Genomic DNA, 21,805 nt, shown 5'->3' with positions numbered 1-21,805 from the left:
AAGTGAGATGTTGGCCATGTATTGCAGTATTCCATGTGAGTATATGTCTAAAGTGTTACTTTTATTTGGAAAGTAAGTTTATTGCTTGCCCTATAACACCGTTTAAATGTACCACTGGCCAATGGAGAAAAAAACATTGCAATATACAATTGAAAACGTTTATTTCCAATCTTGTCAATAGTGAAAATGGTATTAAATTACTGTATCTGTAAATTCTTAAAAAGCTTCGACGAGAGATACAATGTGGAAAAGTTTACAGCAAGCAAATAAGCACGTATAAGCAAATAATAATTTGATATGACAACACAAAGTTCACACCTCCCAAAAATACTGTACTCGAGTTGCATTTGGATGCATGGATGGAAGTAGACTTGTCAAAATCACTGTTTAATAGGAACTAATTTTCTTCAGAAAAAATGCAAGCAAGCTGGCATCTCTCGGTGTGGAAAATAAAGACTTGCTAAAATGGCATTCAAGTGAAGGCCACGAGGAACGAAAGCATAAACAGGGATGGCTACAAAATCACAGTACTGTACTTACATTTTGACAAAACAGCCCCTGGTTTAATGAGGTAGAATCAATGTTGGAATCTTTACATTTTGAAAGCAACTCTTTAAGGCACTTTAGATTTATGATACTAAAAATTTGTCATTCTAAAAGGAATCATTCATTCTTACACTTTATAAAAAAAACTTTACATTCAATCCCAACAGTTTCCCCAAACATCTAGTGTATTCATTTGCATATTCTCTAGGCCAAACAAATAGTTTGTGTGCAGATAGCATTAGCGACATTTTACTAATCATAAGCCTCTAAAAGCCACCTGGCCAGGCGCCTTGGTCAACTTGACGCCATTTCTGTCTGTGCACAGAATAGCCCAGGGGTAGGCAACCAAAATAACAAGAGCCATTTTCTTTTGAATTCTGTAAAAAAATAAAACCTCAATATTTTCCACGAGCCGTAAATGCATGCGAATAACGACACGAAACAGTCATTAAAGAGTCGCGGGCGGTTCCATAGCTGCAGGTTGCTGACCCCTGGGGAGTGGGATAGCCAAGATGACCCTACCATGAGACCACATACATCGGGATCTGGGTGGAGAATGGTGGCCAGTGCTTCTGGCAGCATTTACCGGCAGTCACAGTCGCCGATGGTAAACTGGTTTTTCCACTGGGTGATCTTTTTCTATCGTTGGTTGATTTTTTTTTAGCGGTAAATTCTTACAACTGGGAAAACCTGTTTAGCACACTTCTGGTGGTTGCTGGCAAGTACTGCTAAAATGTAGATCAGGAATACAGTAATGCGTTTTGGTAGCATTTGTTTAACTAAGCTCTGATTTCACCACATTTATTGCAACTATGTAAAAATAACATTGAAAACATTTTCAGCATTCTGTCAAACAATAATCTCCATTACACTTGAGTTGGTTCTGTACATAACCTTTGGAAATTGTTTTATAAACGGTATAAAAAGTCAAAATATAGAAATGTTAGGTGTAGTATAACTGTTTACCATAAAAAATATATTTTTTAAAGTAAACATCTGAAAGAATATGTAATTCTAAAAATGTAAGCAAGCGGTAAACAGTTCTGGAAAGTTAAGCGCAATCATGGTTAGTTTACTTCAAAATGTTTTAAGGCTGAATAAAATGCCATTAAAACAAGGCCCCGATTCAACAAGTCAAATGCACACACAAATGTGAATGTGCACAAATCATGTAGAGTTTGGAAAAGAACGATAATCCTTTCATAAGAATAGCTTGCCCGACAGTAAGAATGACGCAACATCACAGCAGAATGCAAGTCTTCATAGGTTATAATTATCCATTACGTTAATGACCTCCCGAATACAAAAACTCCCAAAAAATTATGTATTGTAAAAAGGGATTTACAAGGCACTCCTATTTCTAGCAGAAGTTTTGGTGTTCTTGTTACCATATTGCTTACCTTTGCAATATGCTACGAACTTTAACTAGAAAAATATCGAAACATATAAAGCATATATTGTCACCCTATAATTCCATATAAACATGTACTTACGGTTTGAAGCTTCTTAAGTTTTGCCGGTGGGATTGATGCGTCACAGTATTCCCCCGAATAACTGTCGCTGAGTGGCCAGACTGACGTCAAATTTGAAAAAACATAACCCCCTTGTCTAAAATGTCTCAAAATGTTATAACATATCTGCCTGCTAGCTGAATGAGTGTTAACCCGACTCTAAAACTATTTGATTGTTGCCACATATTCACATGAAACCAATTGTATGTACAAATTCGCAAATACAAAGGACATGTTGTGTAAGCATCATTAATCACAATCAGAAACTGTGCGATCACTTATGCGCATGTTAACGAAGCATTTTCTGGTGCAAAAAAAAACACTGACAAGTCAGGGTCCAGGTAACTGCAACCACCAATACAAAGACATACAACCACAGGAAAACTAAATACAAAGCCACAAAATGCTTTCACATGCTTATAACGCATTCCACAAAGATAACACATACAACAATTTAACAAACACGAAAACAGTCTACCACATTTGAAAATGGGGGTATTGGCTAAGTTTCTGTAATTGTACGTGGCTTAATGCTTTTCGATTGGTTGCTTTTTAAATTGTCACTATAATTTACATTTAAAGAAGAATTCAAATAATGGGTTCATGGTAGTAAATTAACCACTGGGCATTTAATGCAATATGCAAACCATTGTCTACATATTAACGTATGCTATTCAGCATCAGGCAAAGAAAAACAGACCTCACTTCAGAGTACTGTCCCAAATATTAACAAAAACTACACACTTAAGGCAGCAGTCTTAAGAATTCCCTTTGTTCAAAAATGGCTCTACGGCCTTGAGATATGCCATTATGACCAACCAATATGGCTGAATAAGGTCATCAAGCTGAACTTTCTTTTCACTTTAACACATTTTGCATCCATCAAAAAAGCCCAACATGGTATGTAGGTGTTTAAGAAGCTATTACACAATATCAGTTGTATATGAAGGTTCGTGCAACACATTTTTAAATAGTTTTTGGTATTACGCCATGTACAAACTGGGAAAAGAGTGAATTCAAATGACAAGCATTACAAACATTTGCAAATTAATGCATTCCATGTGTATATAACTATTACGTTTTTATGCTTTAACATTAATACTGCATTTTCCACTGTGCTCCCATTACCAATGCTACTAATGTTCCAAAGGAAAAAAAAGGCATTGCATTACCCAATATTTGGAAGTGCCCATACACAAAAAAACAATGATCTGACTGACGTGCAGTTAATGTGAGGGAGGGGGTCTACTTATTGTCTTCTAATACTTGCATATGCACGCAACTTGTTAACTTTATTCCGCTCACTTAGAAGTGTTTCACAGCAAAGTGGAGATTGTCCAATCAAACAATAAGTGGGGTAGTGCAGGATAGAAAATGAACACGGATAACTCTGGATGCCGTCCTGTTGCTTTCAGAGGTTCGATTAGGTGCTGCACAGGAACACTCATTAGTTCACTGCTTTCAAAGTCGCATATTTAGTGCCAGTAACTGCTAAGAATTCAGTGATACCACAGACATTGCAGCGATACACTCCGCTGCTCCTGACGCCGTTATCTGGCTTGACCACCTAAATGCGAAATTGAAGTTGTTGCTCAGCATCTACATCAGCTGTACGTATGTACGAAAGAAGTGATACAATTTTATGCCACAAAATGTCAAAAAAATGTGCGGTCAAACCAACTTTTTGGTTTTAACAGTTCGCTTCCTTTGGTACGCATAAACATTTTGTAAAAAAAAAGTACAACGTAAATACTGTATTTGTGTTGGATCAGTCACAAACCTCAAGGGTCTAGTTTTGAATGGGATTGAGGAAAGAGTATTGTTTTGTGGGAAAGATAATACGCATGTTCAACGCTTTAAAAGTAACACTGCGAAACCGAATCAACTACTGGCACTAAATTGAAAGCAAGTTAAGGGCACATCCGTGTTGACAAAAATAAAGGCATCCTCTGTACATAAGGGGGTCTTGGTCAGTTTACGAACTCTTTCTTTTCTTGCCATTGACTGATGGTCCTGTGGTGATTTTCACAATGCCGTTTTCGTACGCTGTAAGAGAGCATTTCAAATGTTACAAAAAAATGGAGTTGCATGTCTGAGTATTTACACGAATTACTATCTTCAAGTCAACCAGAATGTGCTCGATGTCAGAGGCTAGAGCTGAGCCTGGATAGTGCTTGAATGGGTGACCATCACTCCTCAAAATACAACAAATTACACGTGTGTATGTTGAACTTTGTTCACACCGTACGTAGCCAACCGTGCTAATCGGAATTGCGAGGAAAGGACAACAAAACACAGAAAGCAATTGTGAAGCTGTTGCTTTGGTAGTGGTGCAGAAGCAAGATTAACATAACTCGCTATCATCAATGTGTATGTATGTTGAACTTCGTTCACACCGTACGTAGCCAACCGTGCAAATCGGAGGTGCTAATTTGCCGAAACGGGGCAAAATAGGTGACGTTTCATAGCACAAGTGTGACTATTCAATATTTTTCTTTTAAGGCAGCGATAGACGGATGGTTTTTTTGTTTTCAAAATTCAATCGGTGTTGTGCGCAGTAGAGGGCAGTGCAACAAAATCCTCTGTTGTTCTGCACTCCAACACACCACCTTCGCAAACCCGTATTGACCAGCGTGGTGAAGTATGGTCAAATCTTAACTTAGAGCTTTCGTGACTTCAGAAATTCATATTATTTGGGTCTTTCGGTAAAGTCACGTAGATGGTTCAAAGAAAATAACAAAAAACTATGACGTTTCGATCACAACACACGCGATCGTCATCAAGAAGAAAACTGCTGAATGCAGACTGTTACATAGGGTGTAGTCCTAGGGTCATAAACGAAGTGGGTGGGGATAGTGATGTTAATGTGAGAGATTAGCTTGTTAATGTAAGATCGCAGAGCCAACGCGCCGTAGAGGTCGGCGTCCGTAGGTGGCCACGTTGGCGTGAGAAATTCAACCTGTTAATGTGAAATCGGAGAGCCGAAGCCATGGGGAATTTTTTTATAAATAACATCGGAAGCTGACAGCAAGGGATCACAGCCAGTTGTGACTTAAACTGGTTGATAACGTCCTTCCAACGATTGCTAAGTTTGTACCCATCTTCTCGGTTGAAATTGTATGGTCAAATATCCCTCATGGCCTGCACAGCTTGGGAGGTCCTCATCCAGCTGCGAATTGATAAACATGGATTGTACTGTAGATTTATTTACATAAACATGTTCCAGAAATCTTTATGATACTTACATTCTCCACCACGACGCTTACAATTATTTTGCGTGATGTATTGTATCATATTTGTGTGGAACTTAAAGAGGGTTCTTGCTGATGACATCTGGCAGTTCACCAGTGATGATTCGAGCAGGCCTGGCTCTGCTGTTGAGACATGGTCCAGAGCTTGCATGCGCTGAGGGGACTAGTGGCCACGGGAGGTATTGACAGGGAAGACAGCCTACAGTACGAGTGCACTAGTGGCCACGGGAAGTAATCACAGGGGTATCATATTCTTTGGTTATTTCGGTAAAGTTACATAGATAGAAAAATAATAATAAAAAATAAAGTGAATAAAAAATAAACATAAAATATTAATAATAAAAAAACACGAATGTAGACCGGAGCCTGGTTCTTAATTGGAGTGAGTGTATTAGCAGTCTATAATGTAGACTAGTTATTAAGTTTAGTGAGTGTACTGGCAGTATATAATGTAGACTGTAGTAATGGTTACTAAGCTGGGTGAGTGTACTGGCAGTAGTCTGGTTCTTAACCTTGGTGAGCATACTGGAAGTCTATAATGTAGACTTATTCTTGGTTCTTTCGGTTAAAAAAACTTCAAGTGTGAAGGGACTGGTGACTACGGGAATGTTCAAGGAAGCATGGCCAGGTGACGTAAGAGGACAGTGGAGTCTGCCGGTAGAGGGAGCATCCAGAGTCAGCGAGAATGATCTAGAAGGGGGGCGTGGCCTCGTGTTGAGATATAAGGGAGATGAGCGGGAGACTCGGGGCTGTTGCAGTGGGGGTCTCCACCTGATGTCAAGTGAACGTGTCTTCAATAAAGTGCCATCTCAAGAGAAGTGTGTCAAGTCGTCATTACACTTGTACTGAATCACCCCAGCAGCACTGATTGTATAAATTATAATTTTCTTTTTTACGTGGAGAAGTAGATATAGATGAAGGACACAGATTGTCCGCTTATCTATTGTCTTTTTATAGAGGTCAACAGTCTAATTTGGCTACATAGCAATTGGGTGTGAATTACTATCACAAATAACCAAATATCTAGGAAACTAACCTGAATCTTTCTTGAGTTTAAGTGTAGCTTGCTTCTTCTTGTTTGAAATTGACATCTTGTATTCTCTCCATTGCCTCAGCTGAAATTTAATAAATGTCCACATCATCCAGGCTTGTGTGAGGCAGATCAGTGCCAACAAACAAATCCTGGAAAACAACATATTACACGTTTAATGGTTTCACTGACCGAAACTACCAGGAATCTATATTCACATTGCCAGTAATGTAAGGGGCCACTTTAGTGGCAGAAATGATTCATTCGATGAGAGTTTCAGGAAGTTTTTTTGTTTAGATAATACTAAAATAAATAATGAAAATCAAACAACACTAAAGCATCTCTTGCCTTATCAGTAGAGTGTTGAAGTTTCCAGCAGCTACATCCAAGGTCTGGTTTTCGGAGCGTGCCAGGCCAAAGCCAATAGTGAGGACGGACAGTGTCAGTGTGATGAGACGCGACAGCCCAAATAGCACTGCCCACACCTGGAACCTGCAAAACCAAAGGTGTCACTCAAGCAACGATGTTTACCAGAAAAATGCAAAGCCAACTATGACGATTCCTAAGCCTGAAGCAACCCGCAAAGAGTTGTGCTAAACGCAATTTAACATTGTTTTTACTCAAGATAACAAAGGATCTCTGGCACTGTGACAAATGCATATGTGCAATCAAACACATTTGCACCTCTGATTAGCACGATTGGCTATGTACGGTGCAAAAGATGTTCAACATACAAAAACACCACCACTACTCACCCTTTCTGGTAGTTTTCATCGATGAAGTAAAAAATCCGGGAGATGTGAAAAACAAACTCCACCATATAATGCAAGACAATGAGCAGCATCCCAAGCCGTGTGAGACTGAGAACAGAATCCAGAGAGCAAGACAGCACACATCAACATATCTTGCATTAATTATACTTTTCCTCAGAATTCTAAACCAATCGACTCAATAATTTGAAAGTGTTTTTTTCTCATGATTTTCCCCCAATTGTATCCAATTCAGTCATCTGCATCATGTCATCAGATCAAGAATCAATTCGCATCTTACAGAGCAGTGCATGCCCAAGATGTGTTCAGATCTCTCTAAAGAAAAGCCATTTCCCGTCTGCTCTGCAACCGAGAGCAATGTTCGTCACGTAACAACCAAACCAATATTTTTTTTAATTCTTAGGACTGATATTTACAACAAAATAGGTGCAGAAACTGAATGCGATTAATTTTGTCTAATCTCTGGTGACTAGGTTGAGACAATCAACTCAATACTGGGAACCCGGATTAATTCGAGCATGGATTTGTTATCCGCTCAAATTGTTTGTCCAGAAGCAGAGTTGATGTCGTCCATTTCTCCGTTAAAAGGAATGAAGACTTCAAGGCCATTTTGCCACCAGAAATTGTTAACATTATGAATTATATTAAATTGTATTTCAAAATGGCACAATTTATTTAAAGCTATGTGTTGTTCCAACTTACTTAAGTAGATATGCTGCAGCAATATGAATTATGTAAAGGCTGATGTGTTGAAGTTGTTTTGAAATTTCTTCCTGCAAAACATAAACCGTTATAATACGCAGCATATGGAATGAATATACAATTACGTAATGACATTAGAATGTAATGGAGGATGCCTCCTACATCATGGAGAAATCAACAAAATGAAAACAAAAAATGGCTTCCTTACAAAAAAAACTTACTTTTTTTATTTTTTGAAAGTAGAGCTCAGGCAATGCATGAACCCAGTAAGCCAGCTGAAAAATGTAGTAAAACTTCACATAGCAACTACAAAGACAAAAACAAATGAAAACAAATATACACTCAAAGAATCAATGTTGTACTTTATATGTAATTTTGATGTAAGATAAATGAACAATGCACAATCGCACAATCACACAAACGTTTAAACAATAAAATATCAAATGTCTTCCATTCCGATAGTTTGCAGCCAAACTCACGACATAGTGGTATGTGGAAATCCTTCCCAAAGTCTTGACAGCTGTGTAGCATATTCTTCCTGAAGAGCAAATATGATAAATTATAATGCATCAAAACAGTTACAGTTGAGTATCGTTTATATGTGGGTGGATTATCTGGGTTGCAGATTAATCTGGCTTGTGTCCATGTAAACACAAACATGCATGTACGTAAACCAAGTTACTTTGAATGTTTACAGTGCGTGCAGTATTTTTATTATACACTTCCAGTATGGGCTAAGTGTTGAGCATTTATTTTCTGAAGCTTTCACCATGCATTACTGCGGGCAACTTCTGGCATTGGCTGGTCACTCTGCCCCCCTCCCCTCGATTCTGATCAGATGAGAGTATCCATTTCAGTCAGTATCCAATCACAGCAGTTCTGGGGATCTAACATGATACAGTAAACCCTTTATAAATTCGACACATATGGGGCTCTGGCCTTGCCAAATTGTCCAGTATTCCGAAAAATGTACAATGGTACTTCCCCAGTGCCTCGTGCCGCAATAATTTATTTTTCCACATTTGTTTTCCAAACTCTTCACACACTATATGCATCGACAGACCTGCATCAATTCTAACCAAAATTTTAGATTTGTCTCGCAGACGAAGGGATTTATAGTCTAGTCCCTTTCTATTACTTCTTGATGTAGGTGTAGACGACATTTCTGAGAGTGTTGGCTTGCACAGAGTGCATCAGCAAAGGTACGGTCCAAAGCAACAGGTCTGCACCAAAGCTCGCCACGCACGCCGCCACCAGACTGAATAATTATTTTCGTCGTGGCGCATGGCATCGATCCACGTGTATGCCGAAATTGGACCATTCCTTACGGCTATTCAGATCACGTCAAATTACTAATACTGTATATATGCCGAAAGCACAGCCGTGCCAATTTATCCCTGATCACGAATGATCAAATACTGAAATAACGAGGTTTTACAGTAATCTGGACAATCCAGGCAACATATAAGAGTTGAGAACAGGCGAGATGTATAACTTCAACGCCTGCAAACCCCTGCAGAGCTTGAGAGAAGAAATTCTCAACATGTAGCCTAACCTGGAAGAATTTGCGTGCATTACAAGCAACTGCAGAAACCTACATGGCAAGATGTTTTCCTTCTCGCCCATCTCACCAACTTTGTTAGATTTTACTGACCGAAGGTGCCATTCATTATACCGTATTACTAGCTCAGTTGGAAATAGAGACTCAAATACAGAATATTGCACTTTACCACAATGATGATGTAAAGCCCCCAGAAGGAAAATATCAAGGAGAAGAAGGAGAGCTGCCCCGACTCGTTGTACTTGCTGTGCTTCATCTTGGACAAGTGCAGGCGACGGTGCAGCTTCTATCAAAACACATACATACACACATCACAACACACATCAGTCGTTATAAGCAATGGCACTCATCAATCAAAATGAACGTGTTCTTTTCCTATTTAATTTTCATTCGTTATCATCATCATCAGCTATGACGTATCCACTCGAGGTCTCCCCACGTCATCACCATCTTTCATGGTTTTGTGATGCAACACTCCACAGAGCTTCAACACACAAACTCGTTCCATCACTCCATCTTCACGGTAAGACGCCCTCAAGGATATTCTCTCCTTGTTGGTTTCTGACCACCGACCATCATCCTTGAGCGACGTGTCCTGACCAAGCCCGCTTAATATTCTCAACAATCAAAATGTTTTTTACTTTCTAATTTTCTCTACGCCATGTGTTCTTCTTCTTGCCTCTCAGAGCATGTACAGCGAGGGAAAAAAGTATTTGATCCCCTGCTGATTTTGTACGTTTGCTCACTGACAAAGAAATTATCAGTCTATAATTTTAATTGTAGTTTTATTTGAACAGTGAGAGGCAGAATAACAACAAAAAAATCCAGAAAAACGCATGTCAAAAATGTTATAAATTGATTTGCATTTTAATGAGGGAAATAATTATTTGACCCTCTCTCAATCAGAAAGATTTCTTGCTCCCAGGTGTCTTTTATACAGGTAACGAGCTGAGATTAGGAGCACACTCTTAAAGGGAGTGCTCCTAATCTCAGCTTGTTACCTGTATAAAAGACACCTATCCACAGAAGCAATCAATCAATCAGATTCCAAACTCTCCACTATGGCCAAGACCAAAGAGCTCTCCAAAGATGTCAGGGACAAGATTGTAGACCTACACAAGGCTGGAATTGGCTACAAGACCATTGCCAAGCAGCTTGGTGAGAAGGTGACAACAGTTGGTGCAATTATTCGCAAATGGAAGAAACACAAAAGAACTGTCAATCTCCCTCGGCCTGGGGCTCCATGCAAGATCTCACCTCGTGGAGTTGCAATGATCATGAGAAAGGTGAGGAATAAGCCCAGAACTACACGGGAGGATCTTGTCAATGATCTCAAGGCAGCTGGGACCATAGTCACCAAGAAAACAATTGGTAACACACTACGCCGTGAAGGACTGAAATCCTGCAGCACCAGCAAGGTCCCCCTGCTCAAGAAAGCACATATACATGCCCATCTGAAGTTTGCCAATGAACATCTGAATGATTCCGAGGACAACTGGATGAAAGTGTTGTGGTCAGATGAGACCGAAATGGAGCTCTTTGGCATCAACTCAACTCGCCGTGTTTGGAGGAGGAGGAATGCTGACTATGACCCCAAGAACACCATCTCCACCGTCAAATATGGAGGTGGAAACATTATGCTTTGGGGGTGTTTTTCTAAGGGGACAGGGCAACTTCACTGCATCAAAGGGACGATGGACGGGGCCATGTACCGTCAAATCTTGGGTGAGAACCTCCTTCCCTCAGCCAGGGCATTGAAAATGGGTCTTGGATGGGTATTCCAGCATGACAATGACCCAAAACACACGGCCAAGGCAACAAAGGAGTGGCTCAAGAAGAAGCACATTAAGGTCCTGGAGTGGCCTAGCCAGTCTCCAGACCTGAATCCCATAGAAAATATGTGGAGGCAGCTGAAGGTTCGAGTTGCCAAACGTCAGCCTCGAAACCTTAATGACTTGGAGAAGATCTGCAAAGAGGAGTGGGACAATCCCTCCTGAGATGTGTGCAAACCTGGTGGCCAACTACAAGAAACGTCTGACCTCTGTGATTTCCAACAAGGGTTTTGCCACCAAGTACTAAGTCATGTTTTGCAGAGGGGTCAAATACTTATTTCCCTCATTAAAATGCAAATCAATTTGGAACATTTTTGACGTGCGTTTCTCTGGATTTTTGTTGTTGTTATTCTGTCTCTCACTGTTCAAATAAACCTACCATTAAAATTATAGACTGATTTATTTGTCAGTGGGCAAACATACAAAATCAGCAGGGGACCAAATACTTTTTTCCCTCACTGTACCTCTCCAGCCTTCTTTGTGCACTTTTTAGATTTTTTATCCAATTTCTGTCAGTGTCCCGTTTCTGATCCATATCATAGCAGGTAACATAAAATAGTTGCAAACTTTATTTAAGCACATTGGCATACTGCTTTTCTTTAGCAAGTTCACTTTTCCAAAAGCCTTTCCAGCCTACTCTCGGTCACCTCTTTATGTCTTCATTCATATCTCGGTCCACCTTCCAACAGTTCCCACGATGTACGAACTTCGATGTGCTTTTCTGTTGTGTCCTTCTGACATTTTCAATTGTTTATGCACGTATGTATCTTGAACTTCTTTCACAATGTATGTTGCCAACCACACTAATCGGAGGTGCGGAGGAAACCTATTAAACTTGTTGCATGCCACTTTTGTTCTGAATTATCCTTCATCACTGTATATTGTATTTTGTTTTGCTCATATTTATGAATTACAACTTTGCCATTTTCATTCTAGAAAGCATTATGGACCGGTGAGCATGAATAACAACTAAGTGGCAGCCAAAGAAGGGCGGTCCAACATGGAGACGGAGTGATGGGATTATCGATCATCGTAAGGGATGGCAACGGTTTGGAGAGGCATCACCCAGCAGTGGATTGATCATGGCTGATGATTTTTTTTTTCCTTTTAAGAAGCAAATTATAATCACGAACAAGAATGCAGGTTTGTGACATGTTTGTGGTAACTTACATCCAGAATATACTCTTGAACTGTACCGTGGATAACAATAGCCACAATAATGTAAAAGAAAATTGTGGCAAAGTCCTTCTTGCCATACTGGTAAACACTGCTCGGCTCTCCACTTCCATCTGCAAAAATAAAAAACAAGAACATTGAGACATTTTAGAGCCTGTGTTGATGGATTAAACAATAGCAATTTTCAGAAAACATAATTCTAAGCACATTATTTTTAAATTCACTGAATGAAGCACGTATACGATTTAGACATTACACAAAGTCAGCTTGGAATCTTACCTTTATTTCGCCTTTAAGTTGTTGAGTTTAGTGATTTTAAAAAAACAGTTTTCCCCTTTTTTCTGGCAACAAAACAGGTATTAAGATTTTGATTTAAAGCTTTCGTGACTGCAGTGATTCATATTCTTGGTTCTTTCGGTAAAGTCACGTTACCAAACTTAAACCTTTTACAAGGAATCATGTCTGCATTAACTACAATGCTTGTGGTCAGAATGCAAACAAAAAACACTGATAATATATGCATTGTCCTTGAAACTGGATTGGTCCACACCAGAGACAGCCTTTTGGTGTCCTCTGGTCTAACACCTTTTGAGACGAGGCTCAAAAGAAAGCTGTCTATGGTGTGGACCAATCAGTTTCAAGGACAATGCATATATTATCAGAGTTTGTTTTTTGTTTGCATTCTGACCACAAGTATTGTTGTTAATGCAGACATGATTCTTTGTAAAAGGTTTCAGTTTGATGTTTTAACATCTTAACACGACTGTTTAGTTGCCAGAAAAAAGGGGAAAACCCTATTATCATATTTTGGTACTGGCAAAGGAGGTCACATGATGTAGTACCACACTACTAGATATGTACGAAACGCTTGTAAATCGATAAACATTCACAAGACTATTGCACGAGGTATTGATTAACTCCGAAAAACACCAGGAACTACAATGGCACTAACTCAGGTACAATTAAGAAGAACATGTGACCAACCTTCATCTTGGGTTGTGATGTTGTGTTGGATGGACATGAACATGAAAGCAGTGTTTGCAGTCGCCTGAAATTGACAACCAAACAAACATTACAGATTCACTCACTCCAAGCGACCGACATCAGATCTACTGGCCTAAATACTCTTTTAGGTTATGCAAACTGGAGACAAATGGCGTTAGGTCTTGCATTAAGATTACCTTACTTTGCCATCAATCAGGAACAATGACATGTCTCTACTCAAATTATTGTTTAGGCAATGATTGATATAATGACTTTCTTTTACTTTAACAAATCCTCATGATGATTTATTTTTATATAATAAGAATCGCCACATTTAATGATGTCTATAAAACAAAGGTGTAAAGTTTCCATGTATGTAAATAATTTCCATATTCCATTCAAATTATAAAACGTTTAGCCATGTCCTGTTTGAGGGAATATACATAAATCAGTGACCTGCACTGACAATAAGTGGTCTAAATTTCTTGTTAAATTACTTTAAAACATATTTGAATTGGACACAAACATTTCAGCAGTCTTTATACAACGCAGCATAATCAATGTTTCCAAGGTCAAAGCAGATTCCATGAAGAGTTACCTTGTCCATTACGTGTGTTCTGTCATTCATTTACTGTGTGGACTGGTGTACACATATCTTTCCACCTTATCTAAATCAGCTCAAGCCTCCCGTAAATCACGTGACCTCTGTGTGTCCAGGCCCACTTTGAATTCCCGACCTCTCCCCATCCAATTTGAATAGATGCTGCTCCGTGCAGCAGTGTAAAAGCTCATTGGTTTTTTCGGTAAACTCACGTACGTAGAAATTATATTAAAATAAATCAATCACGAGGCTTGTGTTGCGGTAGAAGCGTCGCGATCGATTTATTTTAATATAACTTCTACATATGTGACTTTACCGAAAAAAAACAATGGGTAATTTATGCAGTCACGAAAGCTTTAATTCATTAGTGTAAAGGCTCTGATGCAACCTCTTCCTCCCCCATCCTCGACTGTGCCGACCCTTGTGCTACCCTTTTTTCCCCACAAATTTCAATTTCCATTCTTTCCCTCGATATTTCCCGTTGTTTCTCTTATCTCTTCCCTTTCGCCATTAAATGTTCTTTCTCCATGCATTCCATCATTGACTACTCCCCTTTCCGTGGTGTGCCGCGGATACATAGTTGCGAGGACAATATATTGCAGTGCAACTCGAAAACGAGAACACGTTGTATTGGCAGTACATTTGAGTATCCTAAACAAACAAAAAAGTTGACGCACAATGTATTTATCGTCCTCAGCAGCCGTGGTCAATCCACTGCTGGATGAAGGCTTCCCCAAGCCCGCCACCTCTTATGACCCTGCGATGTTTGTATTTATCTAGCTTCTGCAAGCAACTGCATCTCATGAGGCTGTACAAAAAAATCAAAGAAACATGCTATTTGGAACCACACTGCAGTGCATATGTATGGTTACCTAAGGTGAAATGTGTCACAGGGTGTGTAAGATGCTCATTGAAGATAAACAAGCTACGTCAGGCTCTGACGCATTTCAAGTTACAAAGAGTCCTGAAAGAGTACATTTATCTAAGTGTTAAGGGTCATGTGCAACGCAATTGTAAACTTTCGGTTCTGTAATCTATTTCCCGACTCGACAGCTACAACCACTGAACGAGTCAATGGCAAACACTTCGTCAATTATTATTACATTAGTTAACTTTAATGTGACTGTTTAAACAAAAAATTAAACAAAAGTTACCCAAGTCCTCTGTGCGCGGCTAACTTTCAAGGAGGTTTATAAAATGAGTCTACCTCGTTACCTATCACAGAATGGGGGGGGGGGGCTTACTCTGCGTTTCCAGCCAACAACCCTAGAGGGAGCGTGGTGGCATTGAGTAAGCAGGTAGGCGAGCTAATTCCCCATTGCTCCAACTCCGGCTGGCAAGAGTTGTCGTTTTGGAAAGGAACGGTGGTGATGGGAATAATTATATGGCAACACACATGTTCAGGTGCTAGTTAGAATGCTGAATCGCGGTAGATGGTGGCGGCCTGGAGAAGCTTTCATCCAGCAGTTGATTGATCATGGCTGCTGATGGATGATGAAGCATACGATGTGGGAAGACTTATAACGACGCAATTATTTATGCCAAATGGGGGAGGGAGATGGAAGATCTAGACACACACTGGTGGTTCAGTTCGACTGACACTCCCCTACTCTCCGCTAAACTCTTTCAAGACGTCTGGCGAGCATGGAAGAGCAGGCCAAAAATACCATTTAAGAAGGGTTCTCTCCAGAGCTCCCTCTAGTGGAGGCCCTTTCGCCAAACAGTGACGTGACCAAGCAATTGCAGGGCCGCACCTTTACCATTTACGCCACCAAATTGATTGGATTTGGCTTCACTTTATATATTTAAATATATATATAAGGTTGAACATTACCAATGGGCTTGAAATGCACATATTTGACAACAATTGTAACCTGACACTACAACGTTTATGATTGAAAAAAATTAAAGGACCACGGGGCATCCAAGAATATCACAATTGCTGAGCAAGCCATCCGTGTGCGTTGGTGCTGTTGAAATGATAGCGCCTCTCCTTCGACCGCACTCTCTGAACAAGGTATAGATTTCATTTATTTCAGTACAATGCTGGCGATGACCGATAACAATAGTGCACCTTGCACACGACCAATCGAAAAGGATCTTAAACACCAAAATAGTAAATCCCAATAAGAGACAGTGGTCACCGGTCTTCGTGCAGAATTATAGCCAGGAATCAACTCACTTTCTACCCAAATGAAACCCGGCCCATAGGCGATGTCCTAAATAATTTAACGCACCAAAAAACAGGCAACCGCGATACAATGTGATGGTGAATCGATTGCGTTCTCGTTAAACACCGTGGAAAGCCACTGGCCTCTCTTAATTTCAAGTTGGTGGAGGTTTTTTTTCTCTCCCTCCGCTCTGCTTTTCCAGTGACGTGGCAGCCTGGGCCAGGGCGGGTAACGGAGACTCCGTGCGGGCCGGGGTCTCCAAACCCTGCCCCCCCCCACCTCCTCTCCTTACCCTGCCCTCGTTACATTAACCTCGTTACCTTGAACCCGTTACCATGCTCTTCATTACCCTGCCCTCGTTACCCTACCCTCGTTACCCTGCGCTCGTTACCCTGTCCTCGTTACCATGCCGCCGTTACTCTGCCCTCGTTATACAAGCATCGTTTACCTTACCGTCGTTACTCTAGCCTCGTTACTCGATCCTCGTTATCTCTTCCCGGGGTCATGTCTCTGCAGATTGGACCCGACTCTACCCAAGTGCCCTGCCCTGAACTGATCCCAGCCCAGACCCAACCAACCCAATGCAGACCACGACCTAGCCGGAGCAACATCCAGACCCGGTCCCACATTCAATCCGACCGGGACGCAACCCTAATCCAACCCAACTCCATCCTTACACAACCAACTCAATGCCGACTTCGACCTAGCACGACTCAAGAGCCAGACCGAAACCAGACCTGATGACACATCCTCCGTGAATGTCTGTGGACCCAACCCCCAAACAGTTGTGCTTAGACTGTGATTTGCAACTTCAACATTAAAAAAATGTTACGGTCGTTCCCGAAACAAAGTTAAAAGTCGCGTACAACTCTGTAGATAAAGTCCAACGACCCAGTTGATTTCACCAGGATCCCAACTCAAATTGGATCCACGGGCTGGAGTTAATTTCAGCCCGGGGGTCCCGGGTTTGCCAAGTTCGACTCCGGGGTAAAGCCTCGGGGCCCCAGGCCCCCAGGGGCCTCCTCCTCCGCTGGCCCCACAGCCCCCTGATAGCCACTCGTACCTCGAACATGACCCCGAAGAGGAAGGCGATGACCACGAAGATCATGATGTCCGCGTGGTTCTGGATCACGAAGTCCTGGCTGAAGAGCGGTGGGCTCTTGCTCTTCTTCCTGAGGCCCATGGCTCTCGAGTCGTCTGGCTGACTGGTGGGCGCGACGATAACTTTAAAGAGGAGACGCAGCTGCTGCTGCTGCTGCAGCCGATGATGATGATGAAGAGGAGGCTGAAGCCGATGATGAGATAGGTACTTCTGGTGGTGATAATGGGCTACTTCAGATGATGATGATCAGCTACTTCAGATGACGATGATCAGCTACTTGAGATGTCGAGTTGTTGCTGCTCCTGCTACTGCTGATGACGCTGACGATGAAGTTAAGCTGATGAAGACATTGAGCTGCTGACGATGAGGTTGATGATGATAATCAAGTGGAACTACTCCTGGCGACGATTATAAAGTTGATGCAGGAGTTGAGCAGTTCGTAAAAGTAGGGGTTGGAAATGCTGCTGCAGCTGCTGAGGAGTCTCGAGGAGGTGGTGATGACGACGAGGTGCTGCTGCTGAGCGAATTGTGATAATGAGGAGGTGGATCCGTTGATGAGCTGACGATGAGGTGGAGGTGCTGCTGCTGAGCGAACTGGGCTAATGATGAGGTGGAGCTGATGATGATATGGAGCTACTGCTGATGATGAGGTGGAACTGCTGGTGAACTGCTGATGATGAGGTGGAGGAGCTGCTGCTGAACTGCTGATGATGATGAGGTGGAGGTGCTGCTGCTGAACTGCTGATGATGAGGTGGAGCTGCTGCTGCCGCCTCCTCCCTCCTCGCCGCGTCAACGAAACCTCCCCCAAGACCGGGCCCCGAAATGAGCATTGGCTGTAGCGGCAGCGGCGGCGGCTAGATGTTGCAACGTGGCAAAGTCGTAGTCAACAATTCCACGTTCTTGTGCTGGGGACCAGTACGTTATACAATGCAGTACATTAAATAGACACCCACCCACCTCACCGATCCGCGATGAACTTAGCGGACTAAGATCGTGGATATTGTCCACCGCGGGTTTTACTCCGCTTGTGTGGAAACACAAATCTAGAATAGGAAGAGCCGCGGTTAATAGGAAGACAAATACGGCAAGTGGAACTTTTAGCGTCCACTAAGTTATTACGCCCGAAGTATTAATCAGGGCGGCCGCCCGGGTTATAATCTCATCTTAACGCAATTTATGTAGCGTTCTAACCAATGCGCTTTACAAAGCATTAACAACGGTAATGTCCTTTTGGGCTAGATCGCGTAAATGTGTCGTTAAACCCGCCACCACCCGACACAGCCGACTAGTAAGGTTCGTCACGTAAACAGAACGTGGTCAATTCGTTACTAGTTACAGCACTAGTGTATAGTGTAGTGTAGAGTGTAGTATACTAGTATAGCACTAGTGTAGTGTAGAGTGTAGTATATTAGTACAGCACTAGTGTATAGTGTAGTGTATAGTGTAGTATACTAGTACAGCACTAGTGTATAGTGTAGTGTATAGTGCAGTATACTAGTACAGCACTAGTGTATAGTGTAGTGTACTAGTACAGCACTAGTGTATAGTGCAGTGTATAGTGTAGTATACTAGTACAACACTAGTGTATAGTGTAGTGTATAGTGTAGTATACTAGTACAGCACTAGTGTATAGTGTAGTGTATAGTGTAGTATACTAGTTACAGCACTAGTGTATAGTGTAGTGTACTAGTACAGCACTAGTGTATAGTGCAGTGTATAGTGTAGTATACTAGTACAGCACTAGTGTATAGTGTAGTATACTAGTACAGCACTAGTGTATAGTGTAGTGTATAGTGTAGTATACTAGTTACAGCACTAGTGTATAGTGTAGTGTACTAGTACAGCACTAGTGTATAGTGTAGTGTATAGTGTAGTATACTAGTACAGCACTAGTGTATAGTGTAGTGTATAGTGTAGTATACTAGTACAGCACTAGTGTATAGTGTAGTGTACTAGTACAGCACTAGTGTATAGTGCAGTGTATAGTGTAGTATACTAGTACAACACTAGTGTATAGTGTAGTGTATAGTGTAGTATACTAGTACAGCACTAGTGTATAGTGTAGTGTATAGTGTAGTATACTAGTTACAGCACTAGTGTATAGTGTAGTGTACTAGTACAGCACTAGTGTATAGTGTAGTATAGAGTGTAGTATACTAGTACAGCACTAGTGTATAGTGTAGTGTATAGTGTAGTGTATAGTGTAGTGTATAGTGTAGTGTATAGTGTAGTATACTAGTACAGCACACCGGTGTTTGGAGAGCCAAGCCACGACGTTTACAATCCGAGTACGACGTTTCGCCAGTAATTACAACCAGCCTCATCAGGCGACAGCCAGATTTGTGGATGGCATTGGTCGCGAAAGCCAACATGTTAAACTGACTAAACCTTTATGGAATGACTCTCTCCGACCGTAGGAGTGTCACAATACCCCTCTAGCACCATGGTTAGTGCGACTAATAGGCGAGCGGTAGCACAGCACTAACGCGACATACGGATAGAGTTCGCAGGCACTGCATGAAATTCAGTGGCGGATCGTGTTCTCTCTGCCGGTCACCCACCACTATTCACGAGTTAACGATTTGCATGGCAATTGCAACAAGACCTGTTCAAACGGAAACAAAGCATTCAAATGTGATTCTCGTCAAAGCCCCCACGCTGTTAATACATGCAGTCTCAAACTCTTAAACGGCCGGCAAATTTGCGCTCTGAAGGCGGCTCATTGCCCGAAACGTCGCCTTCTGGTGTATAATCTCTCCCTTTTAAGTCCCCACCACACAGCAATATATTGAGGGCCGCCCAAGTGGAGTGACAAGTGAGCGGCTTGGCCGCGCATCGACTCGCTGCCCTGCAGCGTCTTCATGTGCCGGGGCCGCCTCGCGGGCCGTGTTCACGCGGCACGTTGCGCATGCGCATTGAGCCAGTCGGGGGGGGCGGGGAGGGGCGGGGTTCAATGAAAAGCCCCCCCCCCACACACACAATAGGCCACGCCCACGGGGACAGGAAGACCAATCAGCGTGGTCTGAGGAGGCACCCCCACCCCTCCGCCCCCCTCCTCGATTGGGGTTGGAATTCTTAGCATTGTTGATACATGCCTCAAGCTACAGGAGGCATGTTTGCAAGTTTATTTTTTATATATTGTTTTAACCAGGTGAGAAACTCGAGAGACCAGGATGATTCTCGTCTGCAAGAGTAGCCCTGTGGGTCACCAACATTCCAAAATTACAAAATCAAAACGCAAAAATAAAAACTCACGGTACAGCAATGAAGCAAATCTAAATCGTTGTGAAAAACAACTGCGTCATCACGTGAGAAGTGGGAAAAATATTGTATAAGCAGAAATCGATTTTAAAAAAAATACATTCCCTTTTGCTTAAGTCGACTCGGGCGGGTTATATTTAGACTGATCAAGCAGCCTTTACGCAAACACAGACATTGAGAAGATCGGACAGCGAGAAGACGATCTCACGTTTGTGTGTACACATTGAGTGGTGTGTGTGTGAGTGGTGTGTGTGGGAGGACACACGGTGGGACGTGAAGAGTGGATGTCCTTTGGGTGTACTTCCCCCATCATAGGAATGTGGATTCTCCACCACTGACTCAGAAATGGAAAATGTCGCAAAAAGATAAATCAATTATCACCTCATGTTCAAAATAACATGCATGTGTATATTCTTTGGGGGTGGCGAGATGATGCAGATGTAAGATTGTGCCAATATTGCTGTTATAAATGTATTACTATTTCATATCGCGTAATTCGATGTGGCAATTGTACGGTTGATAGCCAAAACTAATGTTGGTTCTTTCCTCACATAGCTGGGTTTTGGATTACCCTCCCATCGTCCCTTTTGCCCAAGTTCTTAAAATATTGCTCAATTCAAGATTTAAAAAAGCCACACAACATAACTGGTACTCTTTGGTTATTTCGGTAAAGTCACGTAGGTAGAAAAATAATAATAGTTCACGACGCCTCGATCGCAATGCAAGCAAATCGTCTACCTGATGACGATTGCTTGTGTTAACGATCGAAACGTCGTGAACTATTATGTTTTCTACCTACGTGACTTCACCGAAAGAACCAAAGAGTATGGATTCCTGCAGTCACAAAAGCTTCAAATGAAAACGTAACTGGTCAAACAATTCTGGAAAATATCGTGCACGTGTTAGTCGATTGAGATAACACACACGGCGATTTGACATCGCCTCTAACTGCAAAACTTAGTAGGACACTCCTGAAAATGTATCTGGAGACATGGTGAGGCTTTCCTGGGTAAACAAGCAAGTTAACTCTTGTCTGTTATACCTTCAATAGAGCAGTTTGTTGCTGACCGTATGGAGTGCTGGGATTCTGGGTCTGTTCTCAGAAACTGTAACTGATGAAATAAAATACATGTATGTTGTTCCGTAATTGTAACATTGTAATTTTTACCGTTTAAATCCCACGTCTCCCTTGAAAATGTACTTATCCAAGCTCTCCCCCTGCTAATAAATATGTCCGCCTGGTATGAACGTTTGTTTTCTTTGAATCCCAGCAGAGCATAAATACTCGATCCACTACCAAGAATAA

General features: G+C 41.6%; 1 protein-coding gene across 1 annotated transcript; it reads right to left on the bottom strand.

Moving 5' to 3' along the window:
• Nucleotides 1-144: 144 nt before the first annotated feature.
• LOC116946634 (translocating chain-associated membrane protein 1-like) lies at nucleotides 145-18,560 on the bottom strand. The gene is made up of 11 exons (XM_032961743.2): nucleotides 17,199-18,560; nucleotides 13,364-13,427; nucleotides 12,374-12,492; nucleotides 9,541-9,657; nucleotides 8,290-8,348; nucleotides 8,032-8,116; nucleotides 7,811-7,881; nucleotides 7,094-7,198; nucleotides 6,687-6,830; nucleotides 6,345-6,490; nucleotides 145-4,103 (listed from the first exon to the last, which is right to left on the bottom strand). The coding sequence occupies exons 1-11, from the start codon at nucleotides 17,316-17,318 to the stop codon at nucleotides 4,033-4,035; spliced, it is 1,101 nt and encodes a 366-aa protein (XP_032817634.1). The 5' UTR covers nucleotides 17,319-18,560; the 3' UTR covers nucleotides 145-4,032.
• Between the last annotated feature and the right edge of the window lie 3,245 nt (nucleotides 18,561-21,805).

This window comes from Petromyzon marinus, chromosome 27, assembly GCF_048934315.1.
Source record: "Petromyzon marinus isolate PM22_M1 ecotype Great Lakes invasive population chromosome 27, UKy_Petmar_22M1.pri1.0, whole genome shotgun sequence".
NCBI lineage: Eukaryota > Metazoa > Chordata > Hyperoartia > Petromyzontiformes > Petromyzontidae > Petromyzon > Petromyzon marinus.
Note: the sequence above shows the minus strand (reverse complement) of the source record. Positions and strands in the feature narration are given on the sequence as shown.